At 40.6% G+C, this 27,391-nt stretch overlaps 1 protein-coding gene across 1 annotated transcript; it reads left to right on the forward strand.

Annotated features, from left to right (window-relative positions):
* Positions 1 to 4,174: 4,174 nt before the first annotated feature.
* On the forward strand, positions 4,175 to 8,064 carry LOC147899491 (pentatricopeptide repeat-containing protein At3g09040, mitochondrial-like). The gene is made up of 2 exons (XM_087378728.1): positions 4,175 to 4,523; positions 4,613 to 8,064. The coding sequence occupies exon 2, from the start codon at positions 4,662 to 4,664 to the stop codon at positions 7,368 to 7,370; it is 2,709 nt and encodes a 902-aa protein (XP_087234854.1). The 5' UTR covers positions 4,175 to 4,523; positions 4,613 to 4,661; the 3' UTR covers positions 7,371 to 8,064.
* Positions 8,065 to 27,391: the final 19,327 nt, after the last annotated feature.

Consider the following 27,391-nt stretch of genomic DNA (forward strand, 5'->3'; position numbering starts at 1 on the left):
CAAACATTGCAAAAGTGTCTTACGTTGCCTTTTTGATACCGTGCCATTTCTTTCCTCGCCCCATGATCTATTCCTTGTGCCCTTGACCAACCCTTTCATCTTTCCTATCTCATAGCCTTTGTCTAGTTCTCTTGCAAGCCATGACAAGATGCATCTTGCCATTGAAGCCATGGCAAGGAGATGATCAGTGAACCACCACCAAAACGAAGACCAGTGAGCTAGTGAGGTGAGAAAATAATAGAATGACTTATATAAGTAAATAAGATGATGTCACATCAAACTAACTCTGCACAGAGTAGGGTGATAGGAGGAGGATGTACTTTGCAAGGTGGCAGGAGGATGTACTTTGTTGGGCGGCAAGAGGAGGATGTACTGTAATATTAAAAAATTGGATGAGAAACGAAAAAAATCAAAAGTGCATGGGGATAGAAAAAAATTTAGCCACCATAAATTCCCCCCTCCGGCGATACATGTCAGCGAAATTGGATATACCGGTTGCCCTCAAGCAATTGCCATGTGGCCTAAATTGCTTCAAAATAAATACACTAAAGGGCATGGTATCGGGTTTAATCCTGTATATTTTGGAATGCAATGACCTTTGACATGCTTATGAGCCATATAGTAAGGAATTGCATGGAAAAAGAACGAATTCAAAATTATAAATAGTATTGAATTTATTAAAATAAATTTGCACGTGCACAAATCACACATTTTTAGATTCTTCCATTCTAGGGTGAATATAGATACCAATATCGCCACTTATCAATGTTTTAAGACCACCATGCACTAGTCCCACTAGTTTGGCTTCCATCTTTTTAATTTCTAACAAAACAAAAAAGTTATGGAGCATGCCCTTGAATGGGTGTGCATAATTTTAGCACAACATTGGAGCCCCCTTAAACCATATCTAAGGTTCTCAACAATCAGGTGTGTCCTTTGGTTGAGTGTTGAGGATGGTGTAAATTGCACCATACCTCTAGGGCATAGGGTCAACAAACCCTAACCCTAAGGGGTTCACATGTATATCTTCATGTTTATGTTCAATACAACTTAGTGTCCAGGTAGCTATATCATGTGCACTCCTCTCTCTCTCTCTCTCTCTCTCACACACACACACACACACACACACACACACACACACACTTTTGCTATCATGGTATTAGAGCACTAGATGCTACCACTCCCTTCGTAAGTGACATGCCCTCCTTTCGTTAGGCATCTTCCATTGAGAGAGATTTCTGTCAGAGAGAGTGCAAGCCCTTGTTTCATCAAGGCACACAAGCCCTTGCTCCGTAAAGACAACAAGCCCTCCGTCATGAGGCATCTTCATCTCTCATCTAGTTCATCTTGTAGAGCCCTTATCCATCTCCAATTTGAGACAGAAAGCTTCTGATTCTGCCATTAGAAGCTCTAGTTATCATTCCTTAAGTGATTATGTTCTTTGAGGGAGATGGTTATCTTTCAGTTGTGAAGGTTTTCAAGGTTCTTTGTGAAGAGAAGCAAGCTGGTTCTTATTGGTTCTCTCATCCACAACAAGTATCTTAAGTTGACAGCAAAGACAAAGGAGGGCTTGAACTAGCTACTCATTTTCTGTGACCTTCAGGCTTAGAGGTTGGTGGCGCATACAACTTTACAGCAAGCTAGGTTTGTCGTGGAAGATGCATGCTGGGCTTTTTGTAATTTCTTTTGTGTGAGACTTTGGCAAAGTCTCAAAGCAACAACCTATACTATATAGCTAGCTAGGACTAGCGGCCGAGCAACAGCAAGCTCATGGGCTACTCTAGACAAAGAGTGCCTTATCTGCAAGACCCATCTACTCCACGCCTTCATACCTACAAGCTTGCTACATCACCATTGCGACACCTCATCATGCTGATCACCTTCTTGGGATCAAAATTTGGCCATCCTTCCGAGAGCCATAACTTTTGATTCAGAGGGAATTTCGCAGTGATCCAAAAACCAAAAATGATGGCCAGATCATGCTCTATGCATTGAGCATCTTAGATCTGCCATCTAGAATTTCCACAGTTCACCATCATTGCATCCTCATCATCAAAACCACCTCCTAATCCATTGCAGCGCATCTAGCACATAAAAATGAACGAGATAAAATTCATTTGCTGCATTTTGCGATTTGACATGTAGTCTAGCTATAGACTAGCACCTCCATAGAGGAGATCCTGGTTCCATACACATCCACATCAACCTTGTATAGCCTCTTAGCTATGCCTGACACTCAGTTGTTATGATTCGATTATAGGCTTGATCTTTGGCATACACTTGGCTCTCCCACCATGACTTGGCTTTGATCATTTAGTGTAAGCCCCTGAGTGGCTCACACATAGTGTTCTCATGGGTAGACACTCTTGCTGGTACAAGGGTAAGCCTCTTGCATAAGCACTAGATCGTCTCTAGCATGGAGTTATCACAAAGTTGATGTTACACGAGTCATGACTCTGGACAAGATCTGTGAGTGGAAAGAGAACTTTGACCATTCATTGCCACAGGGTATGTACCAATCTATGATGTAGCATACTCGAGCCTCATTGGTCTTGAGAGATTGGACACATATGTTCCATATGTTAGCATGGATCAGACCATAGTTTCTGATCATACATATTCCTCGATAAGCCCTTTACATGAGGCACGTTAGGTAGTAAGCCCTCAATATAAGGTAAATTGGACAATAAGCCCTCAATCTCACCTACATCAGCACAATTTGACTCCTATGATGTATAGTCATCACATTCATGCATGGATCCGACTCCATTTACTATCACACCAAATGATGCAGATACTCAGCATGAGTTCACCATTGATCATGCAAATTTTCAGTAGGTAATTCCTAAGTACGAGGCACTCACATCTCTAGCCGGATGCAGAGATATATGCCATAGCACATCCAACTCTTCAAGTGATTCCATTCCAGCATCCATCACTGATGCTTCCACCTCTAATACGGAGCACATCATCTCTTTGAACATAGTTTCCACGAGCAGTACAAATCAACAAATAAATTTCCAAGACATTACAACATCGGCTCAGTCATGCCGCATTGCAATCCCCCTTGGATCCAATTATCACCACCTTCCATCAACAGATTATTCCTCAGCATGAGGATACTTATGCATCAGTGCGGTCTTGCCCTAGTGCATTGGACATCATCAAGTTCAGCCATAGTGCAACCTAGGGAGATGCAGTGTTTCAGCATGCACTTATGACAGTCGTATATAGTTCATACATGATGTAGATCAATGGTTGGATCCATGATTTGGAAAAAGTTGGGTCACCAAAGACATTTCTGTATATATACACACACGCGGCCATCTACAAGGGGCGCAACCACATGTGGCATACGTTGACAGACAACAAGGGTCTTCCAGGGATCGGATGTGGGTAGTGAGCTCGGGTGAGCAAATGCCCATTTGGCAAGGGTCTTGTGCTTAAGCTGTGGTTATGAGGAATTCCAACAAAGAAATGCTGCCGTGTTAGATGGGGGCCACCAAAAAAGCCAAGAGACTGGCAATGAGTTGCCTGATGCATGTAAATAGACTGCATAGTCAACGGTAGGCCACCTTTGATTTCGAATGATTTGTTGCCACGTGTTAGTTGATTCTTCTCTAGTTAACCGAAGCAAATGAACTCCGATAACATACGACCAACTTCAAGTAACCATGTGTTCCTAATTCTGATAGGCACAACGATTAACGGATTACAATCTCCGATGTGCTTGATCTATGTGCCACTCAAGAAACTTGGTGACTTCAGAAGAGGGTGGGTTCAAATCACTCGCCCGCCCATGGAGGAAGAAATAGAATTGGAAGATGGGCATTGGGTGTGGTGGTTCAAATTAATATATGTCACCAATGTGTGGTTGGTGAGGAGATAATCATGTAGAGGTTGGAGGAGTTGGCCATGGAGTGAGTGATTTGGAAAAGGGCCGGACACAAATCTCTTGTGTTAGTGTCCGAGCCGGTTCCTCTTATTGAGCAAACTACCTTTTTACTTGGCCAACACTAGAGAGTTTTATGAAACTCTAAAATCCTTGGCACATTTTAAGCCATTAGATCAATTGGCCTATTATTAGCTACTTAACAATATACGTAGCAGTTGGCTAGAGGAGGGTTCTGATTGACGGACGGAAGGAAAGCCGTTGCGTCATTTCCGTTTGACGGAACGGCGTCCCTCCCTACTCCTTTCCGACTCATGGTTCATGGTACCGGAGATCCACACTTTCACTGTCCGCTGACTCAACGCTCCGCACCTCTTTTTGCACAGGTTCTCAAGCAGAAATTCTCCTATGGCTTCCCCCGACTTCCTGCGAGTTACTGCAGTTGTGCTGGAGGATGCTTCGCCTGCCTCTAATCGAATTAAGGCTCGCATCCAGTACTGCAGCACAAATCTCAATCATGGGCACACTTCCGGCAATGGTTTTCCTTGCTGCTCATGCTTCGCAGGTACCTCTAGTACCCAGCGCTTACTTCCCGGATCCCCCCGAGTGGTGCGACAAACGAAAGAGCAAAGTAAGTGTTCGACAAGTTTGAGCTGAATAATTTGCACAGGTAAAGCTGAAGATAGGCTAGTCTGACGAGTCAGTTGTGAATCCTAACAGATAGACCCAAGACCTCCAGATTTCAAGCACAAGCTTACCAAGAGTCTTTATGGACAGACGGCTGGTGCAATCCAGGTTAAGTGTCCGTGCCTGGTCAGAATTGGAAGACCGTGGCTTGATGGATGCGTGTGGCAAGGCCGGCTTTAGGTCCGGAGTACAAGCGCATGCATCCAAAGCACACGCACTGCGAGAGAAGGGCGGCTGGAAGATACGTTGCATAGAGGAGGCACTCACGTATATGGAACGTATGCCTCAGCTCCGTTCAGTTGAGAACTTTGCATACATCTTGCATAAGTACAGAAAAGAGAAGAATCTAGCGTTTACCAAGCGCTTGCATAACTATATGTGCAAAAGTGGGCTGGAAGATCATACATCTCTTGGGAACTACCTTGTCCCAATGCTAGTGCGAGTTGGAAGCATGTGTGATGCTGAACATCTTTTTAACAAGTTGGTTTATCGAAATGTTTATTCTTGGACTTCCCTCATCGTGGGTTATATTGAATGTGGGGAGTCACATCATGCCCTCAACCTGTACCAGAAAATGCAAGAGGATTCTGTACATCCTAGCAAGTATACGTTTGTGGCGTTAGTGAAGGCGTGTGCTAGGCTGAAAGATGCAGAAAGAGGCCAGGAAATACATGCTGAGATTGCCAGAAAGGGGTTGGAAAGAGATCCTTTTGTTGGTAACATTTTGGTAGATATGTATGCCAAATGTGGCTCACTTGCAAAGGCAAGGCAAGCGTTTGACAAACTTCCAATTCGAGATGAGGTCTCATGGACTGCATTAATCGCAGGATATGTTGAGCATGGTCTCAGTGAGGAAGCCATTAACTGTTTTGAACAGATGCAGCTAGAGGATGTCTCTCCAGATGCTGTCACGTTTGTTTGCAGCTTGAAAGCTTGTGGCAGCATAGGAGCCATAGACAAGGGCCGAGGAATACATGCTGAGATCGCTAGAAAGGGGTTGGAAAAAGATCTTTTTGTTGGCAGCACCTTGGTTGATACTTATTCTAAATGTGGCAAGCTCGCAGAAGCACAGGAAGTGTTTGACAAGCTCCCGGTTCGAAATGAGGTTTCATGGAATGCGCTATTTGCAGGATATGCTGAGCATGGGTTTGGTGAGGAAGCTTTGAACTGCTTCGAACAGATGCAAGTGGATGGTGTCTCTCCAAATTCTCTCACGTTTGTTTGCAGCTTGAAAGTTTGTGGCAGCGTAGGAGCTGTAGGTAAAGCCCCAGAAATACATGCTGAGATTGCTAGGAAGGGATTGGAAAGAGATCTTTTAGTTGGCAGCACTTTGGTTCATATGTATGCCAAATGTGGCTTGCTTGCAAAGGCAGGGGAAGTGTTTGACAAGCTGCCGGTTCGAGATGTCGTCTCGTGGAACATACTAATTTCAGGATATGCTGAACATGGTCTTGGCGAGAAAGCTCTTGACTGTTACAAACAGATGCAGTTGGAGGGCATCTCTCCGGACGCCGCCACGTTTGTTTGCAGCTTGGAAGCTTGTGGCAGCATGGAAGCTATAGAAAACGGCCGAGAAATACATGCGGAGATTTCCCGAAAGGGGTTGGAAGGAAATCTTTTTGTTGGCAACAGCTTGATCGATATGTATGCCAAATGTGGCTCGCTTGCAAAAGCACAGGAGGTATGTGACAAGCTACCAGCTCGAGATGTTGTCTCGTGGAATGTACTTATCTCAGGATATGCTGAGCACGGGCTTGGTGAGGAAGCTCTTAATTGTTTCAAACAAATGCAACTGGAGGGCATCTCTCCTGATGCCATCACGTATATCTACAGCTTGAAAGTTTGTGGCAGCACAAGAGCCATAGACAAGGGCCGGGAGATGCAGGCTGAGATTGCCAAAAAGGGGTTGGAAATAGATGTTTACCTTGGTAGCACCTTGGTCGATATGTATGCCAAATCTGGCTTGCTTGCAAAAGCGAAGGAATTATTTGACAAGCTTCCTGTTCGAAATGAGGTCTCGTGGACTGCACTAATCACAGGATATGCTGAGCACGGTCATGGTGAGGAAGCACTCAAGTGTTTCGAACAGATGCAACTGGAGGGCATCCCTCCGGATGCTGTCACATTAGTTTGTAGCCTGAAAGCTTGTGGCAGCATAGGGGCCATAAACAAGGGCAGAGAAATACATGCTAAGATTGCAAGAAAGGACTTGGAAAGCAATCTTTTCGTTTGCAACTCCTTGGTTGATATGTATGCGAAATGTGGCTTGCTTGCGAAAGCTCAAGAATTTTTTGATGAGCTGCCAGTTCGAGATGTTGTCTCGTGGAATGCACTAATCGCAGGATATGCTCAGCAAGGTCAAAGTGAAATTGTTTTTCATATGCTTGAGAGAATGAGAGGAGATGGCATAAAGCCGGGCGGGGTCACATTCCTCAGTGTTCTTACTGTATGCAGTCACACAGGTCTAGTGGAAAAGGGCCAGAAGTACTTTGAGGCCATGAGCAATGGCTACGGCATCACTCCAACTATTGAGCACTACACTTGCATGGTTGATCTCCTTGGCCGCGCAGGCCAATTAGACGAGGCAGTAGCGATGGTGAAGAAGATGCCTTTCCATCCTAGTCTCGTGATTTGGCATATCGTGTTGGGTGCTTGTACAAAGTGGCATAATGTGGAACTTGGAAGACAGGCCTTTGAAAATGCATTGCAATTGGATGAAAAGGATGCTGCAGCTTATGTCTTGATGTCTAACATTTATGCAGATGCTCATATGCAGGAGGATGAGAAGTAGGATGAAAGAAACAATCAGTGAAGAAACCAGCAATAGAGTTGGCAGACTGACAATGGCAGAAATATGCATTCATTTTTGCGGGGGATAAAAGACATTCCCAAAAGCAAAAACTTATATTAAAAGCTGCTCTCAAAATGAGGGAGGGTGGTGTGTCCCAGATTTGTGGTTACTGCATGTGCGCTAATCAACATCCAATGGGACAACTCCATAAACAATGGCGTTTGTAATTACTCTCATGCAGTCATAACACTTGTAAACTATTTTCACCAGAGCTGCAAGCATCTTTCACGTATTCAATGAAGGAGAGTTCGCTTGTGGGACTGTTGGTGATGCAACAGTGCATTTAGACCAGCCAGTCTCCCTCTTCAAATCGAAAAGTGGAGAAGAAACCAGCACAGAGTTTGCATACCGACAATGGCAGAAATATGCATTAACTTTTTGTGGGGGATACAAGACACTCCCTAAGCAAAAATATTTATACAAAGCTGCCGTCAAAATGAGGGAGGGACGAGGGTGTGTCCCAGATTTGAGTATATTACATGTGCCTAATCAATACACCCAATAGGAAAACTGTGGTGTTGTAAACAATGATGGGGTTTGTAATTATTCTCACACACTTGTATCACGAAGATAAAACGTTGAACTATTCTCATCTGGGCTGCAAACCACTGTCATGTCTTCAAGGAAGGGACTATTGGTGGTGCAAGAGTGCACGTAGACTAAGCCAATGTCCCTCTTATTTGGATGAGAAGAATATTCTTTTCTTAAATCATATTGGGCAGAGGCATGAATATAGCACTGTATCTCATGAATAGGAGTATTACAACTATTTTTCAAAACATTAATCTTAAAGAAACTAATCGGAGGAAGAAATCCTAGAATAATCCATCTAAGATCATTTGATTCACTTGCATAAAAACATCAGCTGAATGAATTGAGAAGAAAGCTTGATGGTAAGTCTAAGAAAAGTGAGATATAATGATGAAAGAAGTCTTTGGGACCCTAAGAGAGTAATAATAAGCAAAGATGTGATTATGGATGAATCATGAAACTTCTATGCTCTCACTATAGCACAGGTGCCAACTACACTTCCCTTTGAGCATTTCAAAATAAGTTCCTTATATAGCCAACTTACAGTGCCATATGACTCATAAACATCTCTCTAGAAGTATATCTATGAAAATCCTTGTAACATATTTGAGTTTTTCTAGGATACTAGACTTTTAAAGTTGAGGTGTCAAAACCTATTATGCCATGATGTCTTCATGCATGCATCCTAATTTTGATGATGAGCTACTAAGGCTCTCTGAATCAGTGGTGAAGATAGTTTGAATATATGGCAAATCTTAGCAAGGATTCTCAACTTCCCTAACTGTGCATCCATACTTGTTAAAGACACCCTCCAAGTCACTATTTTTCATCTAACCAGTAGAAATAAAAATTTATGCCATTGTTGGGAATAAAATGCATCTCCTATGCTCTTCACAATGCTTGCATCAGGTGTGTCATCTCCCATCACAAATTTTTTTGTCAGGGCAGAGTTTTGAGAACCAATCCCTTTTTAGTATCATGTGGTTTTTTACACTTGATTCAAACCACCATGTGTCCTCATCTTTGTGACTCTGAGTAGCTAGCTTCTCTAAAAGAGCATACTAAGAGTTGAGAACCTTGTGTTAATGACAATCATCTTGATCATAGGCATAATGTGGAGGCTGTCTCTACTGATTGCCTTGATTTTGATGTGGACTTCTAGAACTAATATTCTAACCACTCACTAAGTCACTTCTGCATTCTAATTCCCAATATTCTCGAAGGCCATGATAATTATAGTTTGGTGTTCTCTAGGGAGTACCAAACTGACGTCCTCCTCTTCTAGGGTTTCTTTTACTTCAAGTGTTCTGTGTCCACTTTTGAGTGGAAGGACCATGGTGTTGTTTGATTTCAACGAATTCTCCCAAGTAGAACAATCCTAGGCATATCGTTTGCATCGAAGTGACTCTCAAGAGATTTGCATGCATTCAAGATGGATGTTTTACCTTTGAAAATGGGTATTGCAATATCTTTGACATTGAAATTAACGATCTCCAATGCTACTTATGTCTTGTCATCCCAATCTATCTATTACCTTGCTATTTCTTTAAGCTTAGGGGAGTAGTCAAACTTGTTGCCACTAAAGGCTCAAGCCTTTTACTTCTCTACAACAATATCCCACCACTTCTTCAAGTGGGAGATCTTCACCATCATGAATTTCTAGCTACCAAAATTATTGTCACATAGCTTGCGATTTTGATCTAGAAAGACAAATCATCATGTGAATTTGTCTCGTGACAAAACTACTATGTGCAAAAGATCAACCTTGTATAAGATATCAACAATAAAGTGACAAAGATAGCCTGAAGGCTTTACAAGGTTGACGTAAGTAAGTGCAAGAACCAATGCCAAAATAGTCAACTAGTGATTTTACAAGGGTGGCGATTGAGTGCAAACTAGTGCAAATGCCTTGAAATCAAGGAGCAAACTTAATAGTGAGTTACAAAGCTCTAGGAAATTTTTGATAAAGGAAGGGAGAGAGGAGTGCACAATATGCGATTCGACAATAGTTGTATTATCAACATGATGAAGAATACGTACACTCTTACCCCTTAAGCTTAGGTTTGGGAATTTTCCCTAAGCCTTCATAGTCCTCTCTGGGTTAGTGTGACTTACACTATTGTTGACATTAGAATTTCCAATAAAGATGATAGTAGGGTGTTGTTGTTTGGCTTCCCTTGATGTATATATACACCTTTACCACCGGTGTTGAGGGGTTACACCTTTATTGTATAAATGTATTGTTGATTTAAAATCATTAACAATCTTGGCCTACTTAAATCTTTTTACCTAATGAATTTGTAGTAATCACTATTGGTGTATTTCATATCATATTGCGATGTAACACAATACTCGAGTATGCACATTTGGTGGCCACTTAGTGTGTTGTCGTGGCTTCTATGGGATGTTTTAAGGGGTACTTCTATATAATGGTCAATTCCATGAGGTTACCAACATAATCTTTACAAACATACATACATACTTACTTACTTACTTACATACATACATATGTATGTATGTATGTATGTATGTATACGTGTGTGTGTGTGTGTGTGTGTGTGTGTGTGTGTGTGTGTGTGTGTGTGTATCAAATCACATCCTGCTATAAGGACATATTTGAGTGGATAAATTGTGCATATCAAATTTCTTTAATTATGAAACTTGCCTTGTGTACCAATTGTGGTTCCTTCATCTCTCCATGGCTCCACACCAAGGAAATTGTATAGCCTACCCCAAGATTTTGAGTTTGAATTCTATCGAAAGACCACTTGACTTGTTTTCTTCTACATTCCAAACCATCCATACAAAAACCCACATGAATAATAAATTTGCATTTTTATAAATATTATTAGTACTTTGAATTAAAAGTTGGAAAGATACCTTAATGCATGGATTGGCTTACTTTCGACCAGATAATACCCACACCATTTCTCATGGCTACATACAAGATTTTCCTTACCATTAATGATGAAGTCTGGAGGCTACTCCAAGTAGATTCCATTTTCAAATTCAACATTCAAGTGATCATTCTTGACATACATTTGGTGAAGAATCCATGTAAATTGGGCTGCCAATGCAATGGCTACTACGAATTTCATAGTCATGTAAGGGAGGCGATTCATAGAAGCTATAGCCATGGGCCAATGACAGTAGAAATGTGGCTTTTGTCATGTTCAAAATGAAAGAGGTTCATATCAATGAGAATATTGCATCATAATGTGGCTTTTGTCATGTTAAAAAAGAAAGAGGTCCATATCAATGAGAATATTGCATTTGAAAAGTATGGGACATACCACCTATATAATCTTGTAGGTTTTCTTGAGGCTTATTCTTGCATAGATAGTACGTTGGAAAGAAATACAATGGAGATATTGAAGAATGAACATAGAAGGCAGAGAAAGACATGCAAATCAAATATTGCACCTTGTGTTTGTTTGAGTGTTATCGTGACTCAAGAGAAGTCCCTATGGATCATCCCTACGTTCTTGAATAGTGGTAGCTTGCTTTTCCTCCTTCCAAGTACCACGATTTGATGGAGGATCCTTCATGCAATATAGGCAAGAAAACTAAAGGGAGGTTTAGAGATGCACAGGAAAGAGGACCGATCACCGATTGGAGGATGCAACATGCGTAGCTACTTCTACTTAAATGTGTACCATGCCATCCATGCTCTCTTTGCTATTGGTGGAGCTACATCAGGGCTACAAGTTCCATAAGAACTTTCAAAACAATTACACATATTTGTGAGTTGTTTGAATGGGAGGCAAATATAGCTCACAATTTGACATTCAATGGTTAGTTGGTGAAATGGACTAATTTTTTGTTGAGAAGATGATGGCCAAAAGTATTAAGGACAGTTGTGGTTAGGGGACTTATGTTTGGGCAAGAGTCATGGAAAGAATTTATTTATTCATTGCATACAGTCTTTTACTCCTTCCTATGATGGAGATAGGATGGGTATTACTATATGGATATTTGTTTCAGCTCATCTGAGGTCTCCCTCCTCCCCTCTTATGGCTACAATCTTGAACACTTAGGCCAGCTTTAGGAGTACTCTTTGTAGAATTACCCCTTGCTCTTTTGAAGAGATTGATAGATAGCTTGTCCTCTAGAATTATAGCATACTTGATGACCATGGCAAACTGCTTGGCATCTCTCATTATATGCAATGGTCTAGATAGGACATAGGCCATGTCTCTTCTGTGGGAACTTGGAAAGATTTCAAAAAACTTCCAAAGGATTGTAGATTACAATTAATAAGTCACCTCAGAGGAGCTATGGGGAGAATTCAAAAGTTTGATGAAACCATACTCGTGGATTGGGTTGATACAGATGACATGCCTATTTCTTGCTCTACTTGGAGGGGGGATTTCTTAAGGATAGGTATTCCACTTTGGGTCATAGCACTATGACAATTAGATGAGGATACATTTGCCTTTGATGTTCAGTATGGGGCATGTTGTTTAAATATATTAACGATGTTATATTTGGGTTCCTTTTCATCTTGTCAAGATCACTATTTATGTTGAGTATCACTCAGATTCAGAGTGCTACCAAGACCCAGACCCCACTTCTAATCTCGTTGAGCTCATGGAGAATTTTACTTTGTGGAGGATTACCCATAAAGGTTCTATAGTGGGACCCTAGAGAGTGAAGTGGATTGATGTAGATCGCTGAGAAAAGAGCCTCCCATTGTTTTGTTACATGGTCAGTAATGCCAAGAGGTTTTATCTTAGTTGTAGAGGCTAGAGGCCCTCCGAAGCTCCTCAGTAGGAGAGATTTCAAATTTTTAATGATCTGCAAAAAGTTTTTTGGAAAAGAATCTAGAAATCCCTTCAAAATACTTTTCTTTTGGCTTTCTATTCATGGAAGGATTGCAATGAACTTGTGGATCCATGTTTGGAGATTAATCTACTTGTCCTTGATGCCTTTCTACTATGGAGTCTATTCAACATTACCCAAGGGATTGCAAATAGGTACGGGTCATGTGGAAGAGGATTGCTAGGATTCTGATAATCTTTATTCCTTCCTCTTCTCTATGACTTGGGGCTCGCTATCTTGGCTCTCTTTTTTATGGCCTCAGGTCTTTTATGAGAGGCATGACTCTCCTTGGTCTCTTTTGATTTGCCAACACTTAGTAGAGTCTTGCCCTCTAGATGATGATGCATTTCCCCCCTTTAGGCCCATGCATGCCTTTGTGAATTCTTCTTGGGAGATACTTGTGAGTATTTCAACGTGGTACATTTAGAGATCTAGATTCATAGAGGCCTTGGATGGATCTAAAGTCCACCTTCTCACACTTTGGCTACTATTTGAATAGATACAATACACACACCAATCACCATTTGGGTGGGCATGCAAGGCCCCTCATGGGTAGCTTCAGCCAAGGGGGCTATTTTCCTAAGGGAATCAAGTGGCTTCCCCCTTTTTTAAAAAGATAAAAATTAGGGTTGAGGTGGCACTTTTAGCCTCAACCTTGAATTTTTTCTTGGTTGCTCCGAGGAGCTTCTTTATTAGCCACTTTAGGCTGTTTATTATCATTCCTTACATGAATATTTCTACCTTGAGCTTGCTTTTGTGGGTTTTTTAAAGACTTAATAGAAGTATTTTTTAGGGAAAAAATATGAGGATAAAAAGAGACCACAAAAAAATAATGAAAGGAAGTTTGGATGCAATGGAGTGGTAGCCATGTGGTCCATAAAATCAGTGGTCCTTGCCTTAAAGCTTGTGAAGTATTCCATAGGTCTAAGTACGATAAATAATTGTATTGATATAGGGTTTATATGACAAAATATGAAGAGGGGAGAGGAGAAGAATGGAGATAAGGAGAGAGGGCACAGCTAGAGAGCACACCACAAATGACTAACTGTACACTAGATTTAGTTGAAAATGTAGAATATATACAAACCAATTTAGGGTTAGGGTTAGGGCATCTAACCCTTTCCTTTATAGCACTCTATATGTGTTAGTGCTATGCACATGTAATCACATGATGTTGAGTATGGTCTCTCAACACCTTCCCTCAAGATCAACATCATGAAGTAGGCCTTCCCTCAAGATGATGATTCTGGGGAATCGAAGAAGGATTGAACATTACATTCCATCACACCCCTTTGATGGGAATGTCCTTCCTCTACGTCAAACCAAGAGCTTGTCGGTGTTTCTCGAAAAGCTCTTTATCGAGTGGTTTGGTAAAGATGTCTGCAACATTCTCTTTGCTATCACAATGATGTAGTGTGATGTCACCAAGTAACACTCTTTCTCTAATGAAGTGCTCTCTGACATCAATGTGCTTTGTCTTGGAGTGATATACTGGATTCTTGGCCAATGCTTGGGCTGATTGATTATCACAATATATTATTGTTGACTTTGATCCATCAAAGTAATCCATTTCTAACAATAATCTTCTGAGCCATATAGCCTCACATGCACCTATAGGAGTGCCCTATATTCTGCTTTAGTCAAAGACAAAGAAAGAGTTGGCTGTTTATTTGACAACCATGCTATAGCACCTTGACCAAGGAAAAATGCATATCCCTGTGTGGATCTCTTGGTCTCAATATCCATGCAACCTTGGATGACTCTGATGTATCTCAAGACTCTTTTAGCTGCATTCCAGTGAGACTGTTTTGGATTTGCCATAAACTGTGCTAGTGAACTTACTGCATAACAGGTATCTAGCCGTGTGATAGTCAGATATATAAGAGATCCAATGAGCTGCCTATAGTACTCGTCATTGACTATAGGCTTTTTTAAATCGTTAGTAAGTTTTAAACTCTGCTCCATGGGAGTGGCTGCAGTCTTGCAATCTACTATATGAAACTTCTTCAGGAGGCTGTCAACATATTTCAGCTTACTCACATAAAGGTGTTGTCTAAAATCTCTTGAGAACTCAATTCCAAGACAATAGTGCATGAGTCCAAGATCTTTCATGTCAAACTCTGCAGATAAGCCTTGTTTTAGCTTTTTGATGAAGCTATCCTTGCTTCCGATCACAATTAGATCATCTACGTACAAAAGTGCAATAGTAATGTGTTCCCCTTAAACTTTGTAGTAGAGAGTATGATTTGCATTAGACTTCATGTATCTCAGATCAACAAAATATTTGTTGATTCTGCTGTACCAACTTCTAGGTGCTTGCTTTAAGCTGTAGAGACTTTTCTTGAGTTGGCAAACATGATTCTCCTTTCCTGGTTCAACATAACTTGTGCTGGTTGTTGCATGTAGACTTCCTCATCTAGATAACCATTGAGAAATGCATTCTGGACATCGAGCTGGTACCCATTCCATTTGTTGAGTGTTGTTAGTGATATCAAGAACTGCATGGACTCCATCTTTGCTATACTGGAGCATAAGTCTCATCTTAACCTTGACCATACTATTGTGCAAATCCTTTTGCAACTAGTCTGGATTTGTATCTTTGAATGCTTCCATTTGGATTGTACTTCACTTTGTATACCCATTTGTTTGCTATGGCCATCTTTCCTAGTGGAAGGTCACATAATTCCCAAGTATTATTCTTATACAAAGCATCCATTTCTTCATTCATAGCAGTTTGCCATTTTGGCTTGTCTACTACATCTTCAAAGTACACTGGCTCATCTGTAGCCATCATGATAGTCAAAGAGCATAGTTGGTGGTTTCAACCTGAATTGCTTTGCCTTTCTGAGCATATGTCAATCTGGATGGAGGTTTGCTTTTGCTACTAGTAGACCATCAGATTTGTTGTGGTTCTTCTCGGGGTACTTATGGCAATTCTTGCTTTTCTTCATCAATCTTTTCTATAAATGACTGTGAAATCAGTGTGTCTCTCTCCTGTGTATTTGAGGTTTTCCATTCTAATTCCTCATCAAAGATTACATCTGTAGAGATAATGACCTTTCAGTTGATGGGATCATACAACTTGCATGCTTTCTTTCTTCACTGTAGCCAACCATGATGCATTTATGTGACTTCGCATCCAATTTCCTCCAATGATCATCATGTATGAGGGAATATGTATGCAACCAAATATGCGGAGATGCCCAATACGTGGCTTGTGTCCAGTGAATGTTTCATAAGGTGTCATACCCTGAATCGGTTTGGTCGGAAGCCGATTAAGCAAGTAGTTTGCAGTGGCTATTGCTTCTACCCAATACTGATTTGAAAGATGCTTCTCACTAAGAATTGCTCTAGCACTGTTTGATAAAGTACCATTCTTCCGTTCAGCTCTTGCATTCTGCTGAGGAATATCTGCATGAGTGAATTGTCTTTGAATGCCATGAGTTTTGCAAAAGTTCATGAACGCTGAAGACATGTATTCACCTCCTCTATCTAATCTCATGAATTTGATCTTTCTTCATGTCTGGTTTTCTACCATGGCTTTGAATTCTTGAAATCTGGACAAGACCTTAGATTTCTCTTTCAAAAAGTAGATCTAACAATATCTATTGTAGTCGTCGATGAAAGTCAAGTAGTAAAGTGAACCATTGATGCTGTGGGTCTGGGCATAACCCCATACATCTGTATGTATCAAATCAAGAATACCTCTAGCTTGAGAGGTGCTTCTACCAAAGTTGGTTCACTTTTGTTTGCCGAAGCAGCATGCTTCAAAAACTTTTCCAAGAAACTATTGCTTAGGAATTTCAATTGCCATATTTTGATTCCTGAGCTCAATCAAGATCTTGAAATTGACATGTCCATATCTCTTGTGCCATTTTGTGGATAGTGGCATCTATTGTGATTGAGCTGACATGGCATGCAAATATGGTACTGTGGCTAGGATTCTGAACAAGCATCCTTCCTTGACTCCTTTTCCTACTAGCTGAAATCCTCTGGATTTATCTCTGATAGTGCATTCATCTCCATCGAAGATGACTTGGTAGTTGTGTTCTGTCATTTGACCTACTATCACAAGGTTCTTGTTGAGCTTCGGAACATAGAGTACATCTTTCACCAATCCTTTCGTACCACACTGAAATTGTTCATAGGGATAATGCATGTCCCTTGAACTGGATTTGGTGTATTATATGTTGCTGTGTAGATGACATTTTTCTGACCTTCTAATGGTTTCATCTTTGTGAACCATTCTTGATGCATTGTCATATGAGATGATGCACCGTTGTCAATGTACCAAGGATCCTGATCTACTTAGTCGACTTGATAGCTGAAATCCTATTTTGAATTGGCATGTGTGTGTGAAATCAAAATCATGTGCTATTTGCCCATTGAACAATCAGTCAATGCCATTGAAAACTGCTCACTGAACTAATGAACGCCAAGTTTTAGGTAATGTGATGATGTGAAACTGCATGTGACCATAGGACCTGACTTGGAGTAGCTAGTCGGGAATTTGGGCATGGCTTAAATTGACAACTTGGAGAAATTCAAATCGTCTCCACTATGGCGATCTAGTCTACTCTGATCTAGATCTAGACCAACCATCGATCGATGAAAAGAACAATAAATAATTTCTTTTACTTTGGTTCTTTTTATGTGCTGGGTTCGATGCTCAAAAGTGAGTGATACTTGTGCTAAAATTTGTGCGTGATGTGATGAGTGCATAGAACACAAAAAATTGAGTGATTTGCCTTTTTAGAGCGCCGTCAAATTCTTCCTGGATCAAGAGATACGACTTGACCTAGATGGAGGGGCAAAAAAAAAGGGTGCAAAGTGTGCAAAGTGATGATGTGGCACTCAAGGGTCACATGGAGTGACTGTGCCTGTGAAGAAGTGTGCCAATAGAGCCTAGTGCTGAGGTGGTAGGAGTGGTCGCATGCAGCATGTGCACAATGTGCCTGGTAGGGGACTATGCTTGTAGGGGGCAGTGCCATGTGGTAGTGATGATGTGGCACTGTTGATTGGGCAAGGTGACATAGTAATTGACTAATCAACCCTGATGACATGGTAGATGATGTGGACTTGCTGACATGGCAATGTTGATGTCAGCCTAGTAATGTGTCAATGCTGACATGGCAATGCTAGCTCATGATGTGTCTCTGATGACATCGTAGTAGAAGAGGCTACTTCATAGAGGCTTGTAGAAGAAGGTTGCTCATAAGAGGCTTGTGGAGCAGCTGTGGTTTTAGTCTATTCATTGAAGGCTTGAGCCTTGCTTTGGAGTTGCCTTTGCAAAGAGTCACACGTAGATCTGAAAATAGATCTCTATCTTTCTTTCTCTCACAAAGAGGAAATTTCTCTCTCTTTCTCACTTGAAGAAGAAGAATTTCTCTCACAAAGAGGAAATCTCTCTCTCTTTCTCACTTGAAGAAGAAGAATTTCTCTCTTAGAAGCACTCTCAGACTCTCCCTATCTTTCTCTCAAAGCATCTCACTTCCACAATCTCTTAAAGGAATGAATTAAAGAATGAATCTAAATCTCTCTCTCAAAAGAATGATGAAAATATCTCACCAAATGAAAGAATGAATCTAAATATCTCTCTCAAAAGAATAACGGAAATATCTCACCAAATGGATGGGAATTCTCTCAATGGGAGTGCATGAAAGGAACTCACGATCACTCAAGAGAACTCTCAATCTCTCAATCAATCACACTCTCTCATACTCTCGCAAATGGATCACAGTGCCTCAATGGAAGGCAAGGGAGCTCTGATACCATGACAAAATATGAAGAGGGGAGAGGAGAAGAGTGGAGATGAGGAGAGAGGGAACAACTAGAGAGCACACCACAAATGACTAACTGTATAGTAGATTTAGTTGAAAATGTAGAATATATACAAACCCATTTGGGGTTAGGGTTAGGGCATCTAACCCTTTCCTTTATAGCACTCTATATGTGTTAGTGCTATGCACATGTAATCACATGATGTTGAGCTTGGTCTCTCAAAATTATAGTCCCAATGATGTATTATATACACATTTAAATTTGATATTTTTTATACATAACAATACAAAAATTTGTTGAGAGATATGCTGCCATGAGCACTTGTAGAGCAAAGGTATGAGCAAAGGGTAAGCTGCCACATGGCATGGAGGAGATATCCCACATGTGAGCAAGCAAAATGGATGTAAGTACCCTCACCTATAAAAGGGAGGTTCATTTGAAGGAATATCAATCAAGCACTTTTGCACTATCTCAAGATTCTCTTTATGAGTCCAAGCTAATCTATCTTGGAACCTAATTGACTTGAGATACATGTCATGAGCACTCTCTTCATCATGTTTCCACATAGGTTCCATCCACCTTAGAGTGCTCCATAGATCCTGAGGCACACATGTTTTGTCATGGTATCAGAGCATAGGTTTAGCTCTCCTAGTTTAGCTCATTAGTAGTTCACTAGGATTGCTCCCATTCCTAGATTAGTTGTAGGCATGCCTTAGGAGCTCATGCTTTTCTCCTAGGATAGTTTTAGTTTTAGATTGAAAACAAATTTCCGTCCATTGAATGAAAATTCCGTTCATTGCTTTGAGAGAGAGAGAGACTTCATTCTTTTTAGAGATTTATTTTGTGAGATAGATTTATGAGGAGTTGTTCTTCTTCTTCTTCTTAGAGGAAGCTTGTGAGAAAGAGAGCTGAGAGCTTTGAGAAAAGTCTACTGCCTCAACCAAGCTCCTCCAAAGAGACACAAAGGCTTCCATCTACTTGCAAAACTGCTTTAATGGCAGACAACTCCTTCATCGAGGACTCGTTCTAAGCAACATTTGCGTTTGTTGCATTCTCTGCGAGAGACTGGGCACCTTTACGGGCCTTCTTGAGATAAGCCTCTCCAAAACAGGCAAAACCATCACCCTCGAGGTCGAGAGCAGCGATACTATCAACGTCGTCTCATATTTGCGGGCAAGCAATTGGAGGATGGCCGCGCTCTGGCAGACTATAACATTCAGAAAGAGTCTACGCTCCATCTGGTGCTGAGGCTGCGGGGTGGAATTATCGAGCCTTCCCTGATGGTGCTAGCAAGAAAAGATGATCTGCTGCAAGTGTTAGGGCATCCACGAGCTGCAATGGAGGAGTCAGGTGGCGAAGCGTCGAAGGCAAGCGATGAGTGGGAAGCAAATGTTGCGAATGTGGAAGATTTGAACACGAGAGCAAGTGAAATCCTGGCAGAGGAAGAGACGAAGATGGCGGCAAAGAAGACGAAGACTAAGGCGGGGGCGATGGTGCTGGGGAAGAAGGAAGCTAGAGCAAAGTTAACGAAAACCGTGAGCTCTTCTGAGAAGAAGAGGTCATCATGGAGATGGAAGCAGAAGCAGCAGAGCAAGGCGGCATCATCGGAGGGAAGCTCGAGCGATGGTGTCTTCAAGTTCTTCAATAGAGCTCTCTCTGCATGTTCCTGCAGTAAACATATCCCTCCTTACCTCGCCAACGGGCCAGAACTACAGCACCAGAGACTCCTACGCTACCACGAACGTCGCCTTCACCCAGAGAAGTGCGCAGATGCAAGGAGAGAAGTCTGTGCGCCGATTTCTGCTGAAGAAGACAACCATTCATCAAGTCTAAGGTTGAACCTTAGGCCACGTGGCAGTCCCTTGAGAGGACACGTGGCAGATCAAAGATGACCATGGTAAAGTTTATATAACCATGGGTTAGCTCCATGGTTAGGTCAAAAGATAACCATAGTTAAATTTTCTACCTTGGGTTAACTAAGCTGTGTTAAAAGGTTACCACAGTGCCATCTAAGCACACAGAGTCCCTTACTAAGCACAGTTTTAAATTCTGCATGTGAATCCCTGTGCCACATCATCAAGATCCCCTCTTCTTCACAAAAACTTCGACAAGGCATAACTTGCAATCCAGGAAGAATTTGGACACGCTCCAAAAAGGAAAAGTGATCGTCTTTTTGAGCTCTACGCGCCTGTCAGATCAGAATCATTGTATGCAATTAGACACTGCCAATATTGAAAGAAATCAATTGGTAAGACCTTTGCAACAAATGGAAAAGCAAAGCATGAATGCACACATTATTGTCATAAGCATGCCAAAAGCACAAGTGTATGAGATGACCATAGCCCGAAGCATGGCATCCACACAAAGCATCAAGGCACATAAAAGAATAAAGCATCATGCATCAAGCTACGTCAAGAGAAGAAGCAAGTGCATCATCATCAAGCCATGAGGCAAAAGGTGACATCAATGGAATGTATTGAAAAGCAAAAACCTTGCCAACCTTGCCTATATTTTTGTAATCAAACCTGACCACCTGAGAGTAGCTATGAAAGCACCCAGGGGAGGTATTGACATGTAGAAGCCACACTTGACCACCTTAAGTAGCATGCATGCACTAAGGGGAGGTGATGGAATGTAACTCACATCTGGCCACCTTGCAGTAGCCAAAGGATCATGGCACCAAGGGGAGGTGTTGAGAGATATGGTGCCATGAGCACTTGTAGAGCAAAGGTATGAGCAAAGGGTAAGCTGCCACATGGCATGGAGGAGATATCCCACATGTGAGCAAGCAAAATGGATGTAAGTACCCTCACCTATAAAAGGGAGGTTCATTTGAAGGAATATCAATCAAGCACTTTTGCACTATCTCAAGATTCTCTTTATGAGTCCAAGCTAATCTATCTTGGAACCTAATTGACTTGAGATACATGTCATGAGCACTCTCTTCATCATGTTTCCACATAGGTTCCATCCACCTTAGAGTGCTCCATAGATCCTGAGGCACACATGTTTTGTCAAAATTTATGACCAATCATGCAATATAGTCCTCTTTTTGAAATCAGAACAAGTGACTTCCCCTTATTTTTTGCACCATTATAGAATACCATGATTGAAAATGCTACATCTATCATGTAGTATAATATGTTGTTGCATCATACCATGCATCATAACATTTTGCACCTATTAAGCATATTGATGATCATGCTTATTTTGCATCTTCATGGTTGCCAATAATTGACAATGTCGTAACATGGTTATGTCTTCATGTTCCATCTATTAAGGCATGCTGGCAATGTTGCATCATGGTTCTATCTCTATGTTTGAAATATTTGTTAAATTTAAGGTTAAACTTGAAATGAAATAGGCTCCCAGCATTGAGATTAAACCTATGGATTTGTTTGAATTTTTGTACATTACTCTACTCATTCCTACATAAGCATATGCATATGGAAAAGACTCTAATCAAATTTGCAAGAACTTATAACCTTGAAAATTGCACAATGTACTTGAAAGTTTCCAACATGTCACAAAGGGAAAAAATTGGGGGTTCACATAGAAAAAGATGTGGTTATAACATGCATTCAAAGGAAGGATATTTTTAAATCATGCTTTTAGCAAAAATATATTTAAGAGGGGCATCATAAAGATTTTTTAAATAAAAAGTATAGATTTCTATAGAAAAATGGTTCCTTTTAATCTTGTAATATTCATAAAAAATGAATTTAAATAATAGGCCTTAAATGAATGTGATATATGGTTTACATATACCAACTCCCCCCAAAGGAAAAACCTTTACACAAGGACAGAACAAAGACAAAAGAGTAAGCAAGATATGATTTACATCATGCATTGCTCTAGAATCTTCAAAGGTTTTCCATTGCACTACACTACACTGCATTGCATCTCGCATTAGAACTTTAGTTACTAGAGGATGAAGAAATATAAAGCTCAATTGGTGTAGTTAGAAAATCTAGACAAAACATGATGGCTTGTACTTCTTCATGCAGAAGCTAAAGCAACATTGAAAGAAAGATACATTGCATGTATGAATCAAAAAAGAGTGGGAAAATCACTTTAAAAAGGGTGATTTAGTCTTGTGTTTGATGAAGACCTAGATCATCAATTGGACATGTGATAAACAGCTATAAAAGTAGTCCAAACATTAGTTAAATATTCCAAACTAGTATTTAATTTAGATTTGTATCTAAAAATCCACCTAGGTTTTGGGGTGTGCCTTTTGAATTCTCACGTGTTGAGATGTTTATCATTTGCAATTAGTTGTATTTGGATATGATGAACCACACTTGATAATGAATTGAATGCAAGTCTATGCTATGCACAATTCTATTCCCTATTTCTAGACTATGTTTACTTTTGTTTTGAATTTGCATAGTTCATGAGAGTTGATTTAGTTTTGATCTTTTCTATATCCAAGGGAGAGAAAGTCTCTGATATGTGTGATTTGATATGTATTCCATAATGATTTTTGATTCTATCCAAAGTTCATTCACTATATATCTCTTTATTTGAAAATATATTGGAAATTTTATTACATCATATATTAATTTCATAGTTCTAGGCCCTTTTAACATTGGTGAAAAGTAGGTTCAAAAACTCCATCAAATCTAGTATCGATCATACCTTTGAAGATCAAGTGCATGGTTGGAATAATCTATTTAGCACAAGCATAGCAGCCACCTCCGAATGGTGTAGGTTTTAGATAAAGCAAGATGATGCAAAGATACCTACATGAGAAAGAATCTTTTCTTCTTCTCAAGTTAAGTGACTTCATCATTCATTGGAAGTACTGATGTTAATTGTTGGGCGTTTAGAAACTAACTTCCAATTGTTAGTGGAAGATTGACTTAATTGGTGGTTTAAGCATTGAAATGGGCGGCATTTTAGATATCACAGGTCTGAAGCACTTAGAGGGGATAGGTGGTATGGATGGTGCAATGTAAAAAATTTCTTGTCAAATGAACAAGATGGAAAGGGTTTCAAATCCCACCACACATGACTCCAAAATCAATGCCACTAGGAGTCTATGTGAAAGAACGAAGTCAATTGCAATCAATAGATGTTGAAGTCAAGCAAACCACCACTCGATAAAGGAGTCTAATTGGTAACCTAAGTGGCTATAGTCTGGGGCTAGTTGAGAAAATATATGAAATTTACATCTATTGTTGGAATTGTTGCATTGTTCAAATGGAGGGACAATCACCAGCTATAGTTTGATGCTCTCTAGACAAGGGGAGATGGGCAAATGAATTTACCACCAAATTTTCCAAAATTAGAGAATGAAAATGGAGTCATACCAGAAGCATTGGAATCTATATCAAAAGATACAAATCAACATTCAATGAAGATGAAGCATAAAATAGCACACAAAGAAACCCAAGATTGGTAAAACCACCTCAACCAAGAAGGCTAGGGACATTTCCAGCAATACAATAACAACAACAGGAACAACAACAAAAATAGTAACGACAACAAAATTCATAGGTGAATCTATCTATCGGATCTCAAGTAAACAATTTGATGACTTAACGAGTCTAGGTACCACATGTTGCACCACTAAGAGGCATCCCACCCATACCTCTAGCAGGTGTTCTTCCTATAATTAATCTCAACACAACAGTTTGAAGTACAAATTGATCGAGCTCAAGGGTTGAAAAAAAGAAGACCCGGGCAGCCATGCAGTGTAATTTGAAACACGATGGTAGGTGGATAACATCATAGCCAAGTTCCTTTTTGAGAACATCATCTGTAGGTTTGCTATCCCATTGAGTTTGTTAGTGACCAGGGAACACAGTTTAAGAATGATGTCTTCCAATCTCTAACAAAGGAATTCATGGTAAGGCGCTAAGTTGCTATGACTTCTTACCCTCAGTGCAATGGCCAACTTGAGTCCACTATTAAGACTCTTGAGTCTATTCTCACCAAGAAAGTCAGTACACTTGATCAAGATTGAGAAACCAAGTTCCATGCCACATTATGTTATTATCACACTACATACAAGGGAATCACAAACTTGACCCCTTTCAGAGTGGCATTTGGATTAGAGTTAGTGGTTCCTTTGGAATTTCTAGTTTTGAGTCTTTGATAGAATCCAAGCATCACCTTGGGGAGACCAAGGCAATCAAGGGGTGATTCCATCAACTAGCCCACTTGCATGAGCTACCTATCCAAGTAGCATATCACAATAGGTAATACAGGGAAGACAAAAGGCATGGCATGGCATGATAAGCACATCATTTGAAAGAACTTGAAGAAAATCATGCTTGTCCTATTGTATAATACCAAGCTAGTTCCTCTCAAGCCTAATTTAAACATTGGTTGGAATAAACCATATAGGTTCATGAAAGTGTTTGATAGTGGAACAACGCAACTAATAAATTTGCAGGAACAAGTTATTCTCGATGTCTTCAATGGTAGGCAAGTGAAGCCTTACCAAGACAAGGTTTTCTTGGTTATAGTGGCCAATGCTCACTCACATGGTCAGAGTCCATGCCAAAAGACTACTCTTAATGATGATTTCATTGGGGGAGATTATGGAGACGATGTGTAGTTTGTAGTTCCAAAGTATCACGATAATGTTTGTGCAAATTCCAAGAAATCCCATTGCGCTATGCAGACTGAAAAGGATGATTGATATCCATCACCTTTCACGTTGGAAAGCTTTCACCTCTTACTTTAAGGCCTAAAAGTCCTTCTTCATCCCCATTCACCCTTGCATTCTATTTCATCATCTCCACTAGATTTGCTCTTCTCTCCTCACCATTAGTTTATTTCATCATGATCACCATTGAGCCCCCTACCTCTTGTGACTTTGCTTCTAAGAAAATTGATGTGTAGCTTGATTTCCAACCAATGGAACATCAATCCATAGACAATGCCCACACCTCCACACCCTGTGCAGCTAACACTAGACACAACAAAGTCTTTCCTAAAGTAGAATTACCCTTACAAGTTTGCAAAACTACTGTGGTTGGAGGTTTGGGATGCAATAGTTGCCAACAACATGATGAAGAGCTATAGCACCAACAGTTGTATGTTTTGTGTATTTTGATGGTTGGTATTTCTCTTGAAACAAGAGTTGTATCAAGCTATGTATCTTCTTTCTCTAGGTCCTAAAAGTTTGACAGTAGATGTGAAGCTACGGCCCCTGGCAAATAGCCCGCAAGCAAATAATCCTCATGACTTGAGCTTTAAATCCAGCAACCCCCCCTCAATTAGTTCTATATTTTCCACCTAGCATTCACGAATGAGTCAAAGTCTTGGATGTGTTTTCCTTCAATGAAGTAGGGTTTCCTCTTATGGGGTTATGAGATATCCAATGCAAACTATGGAACAAAGGAGTCACAACCCTTTCAATCCTTCTACACCATATGGTGAGGCACTAGGTGCCCCTACAAATGCTTAGAAGTGTGCATTAACAATATGCAACCCAAGACACTACAACAAGTGGCCTTAAATCAATTGCAAGTTGAGCACAATTGGCATTCTCCTCACCCACCAAGAGCCGCAAGAAAATATAGGTAGAGAACACAACTTTGGTTTGGCTACTTTTCTCTCATTTTCCCCTACTCTTCTACTTCTCTCCACACTCCCTCCTCCATCTCTCATCTGACCTTGCTCTATTGCTTTGCTCCACTCTCTCTCATCTAGCCCTCATTTGCTCATTTTCTCCCTTACTCATCTACTCCTATTGCTCACCCAATCATTTCACCATGGCAGAACCCACACTCGACCCATAGGAAATGCAATCACCAATACTACCCCCCTCGATAGCCCACATCTCTATATCGCCACCTTGGATGGCATGCACATAACTGGCCTCTTTATGACTGTGCTATATGGATTTCCTAGAGATGCTGACAAAGGGCTAAGGATTTTCAAAGTAGAGTTTTCTTGTGTTGTTGGGGGGAAGATTATGAGTCCTATGTTTATACTACGTCTTTGGCCTCTCCATGTAGGCTATGTAGGATGACCACCCCCCAAGAACAACTTCTCAAAGTCCCATGCAATTTTGGATGATCAAAACTACAAATGAATGAAAAGAAGAGAGGTCTAGTCTGGTGGGAATTGAGCCAACATTCTCGAAAGCACATTCTTTTGATCTCTTTGCACTTCTTGGGGTCGTGCAAATGATTCAATTAACTTATTTTCCCACCCCCATTTATGAAGACACAATTGCTCTCACCTTCGTTCACAATGTCCATCGCCATCTCATAATATAAATCATGCATGAGCAAAAATGAAAGATGCCCTTCTGATATTGCAGACTCATCTAACAATCTTGTCCTTATCAAAACCCTCACCTACACCGAATCCAAATAATAGCATATCAAACAAAACAGGCATGTTCAACATGACGACAATGAGGATAAGCCATACGAATTCAGGAAAACATTAACATATTGACCATCCCTACTTACCAATTTATCATATCCTCTGATTTGTGTAGTAAGCTTAGCCATTCATAGAGATAGGCCTTCCATGGATGGCCCAACAACAAGGAACATATAGAGAAATGTTCAAGATGATTTGATTTTGTGATGGATCAAGCGATTCATACAAGGTTAATTTGAGCAACCCAAGATCTTCTTTCCAATTCCAAGAGCATCAAGTGTCCATCTAGACTCCAAATGTCAAGCTCCTGGAACTATGCAAACAAAAATCTATCAGAGATCTTTTTTTGGCTTGTCAAACAAAAGCTCTGGCCTCCTCAATAGAATTTGTTGGTTGCAGGCCAAGAATGCAAGGTTGTGGTCAGAGAACTAGGCCCTCCATAACCGATTCTGCACTTTGGAATAGATTGAAAGGTT

Source organism: Dipteris shenzhenensis, chromosome 8 (genome assembly GCF_047967505.1).
Source record: "Dipteris shenzhenensis isolate YYH24624 ecotype China chromosome 8, Dip_SZ_1.0, whole genome shotgun sequence".
Lineage (NCBI taxonomy): Eukaryota > Viridiplantae > Streptophyta > Polypodiopsida > Gleicheniales > Dipteridaceae > Dipteris > Dipteris shenzhenensis.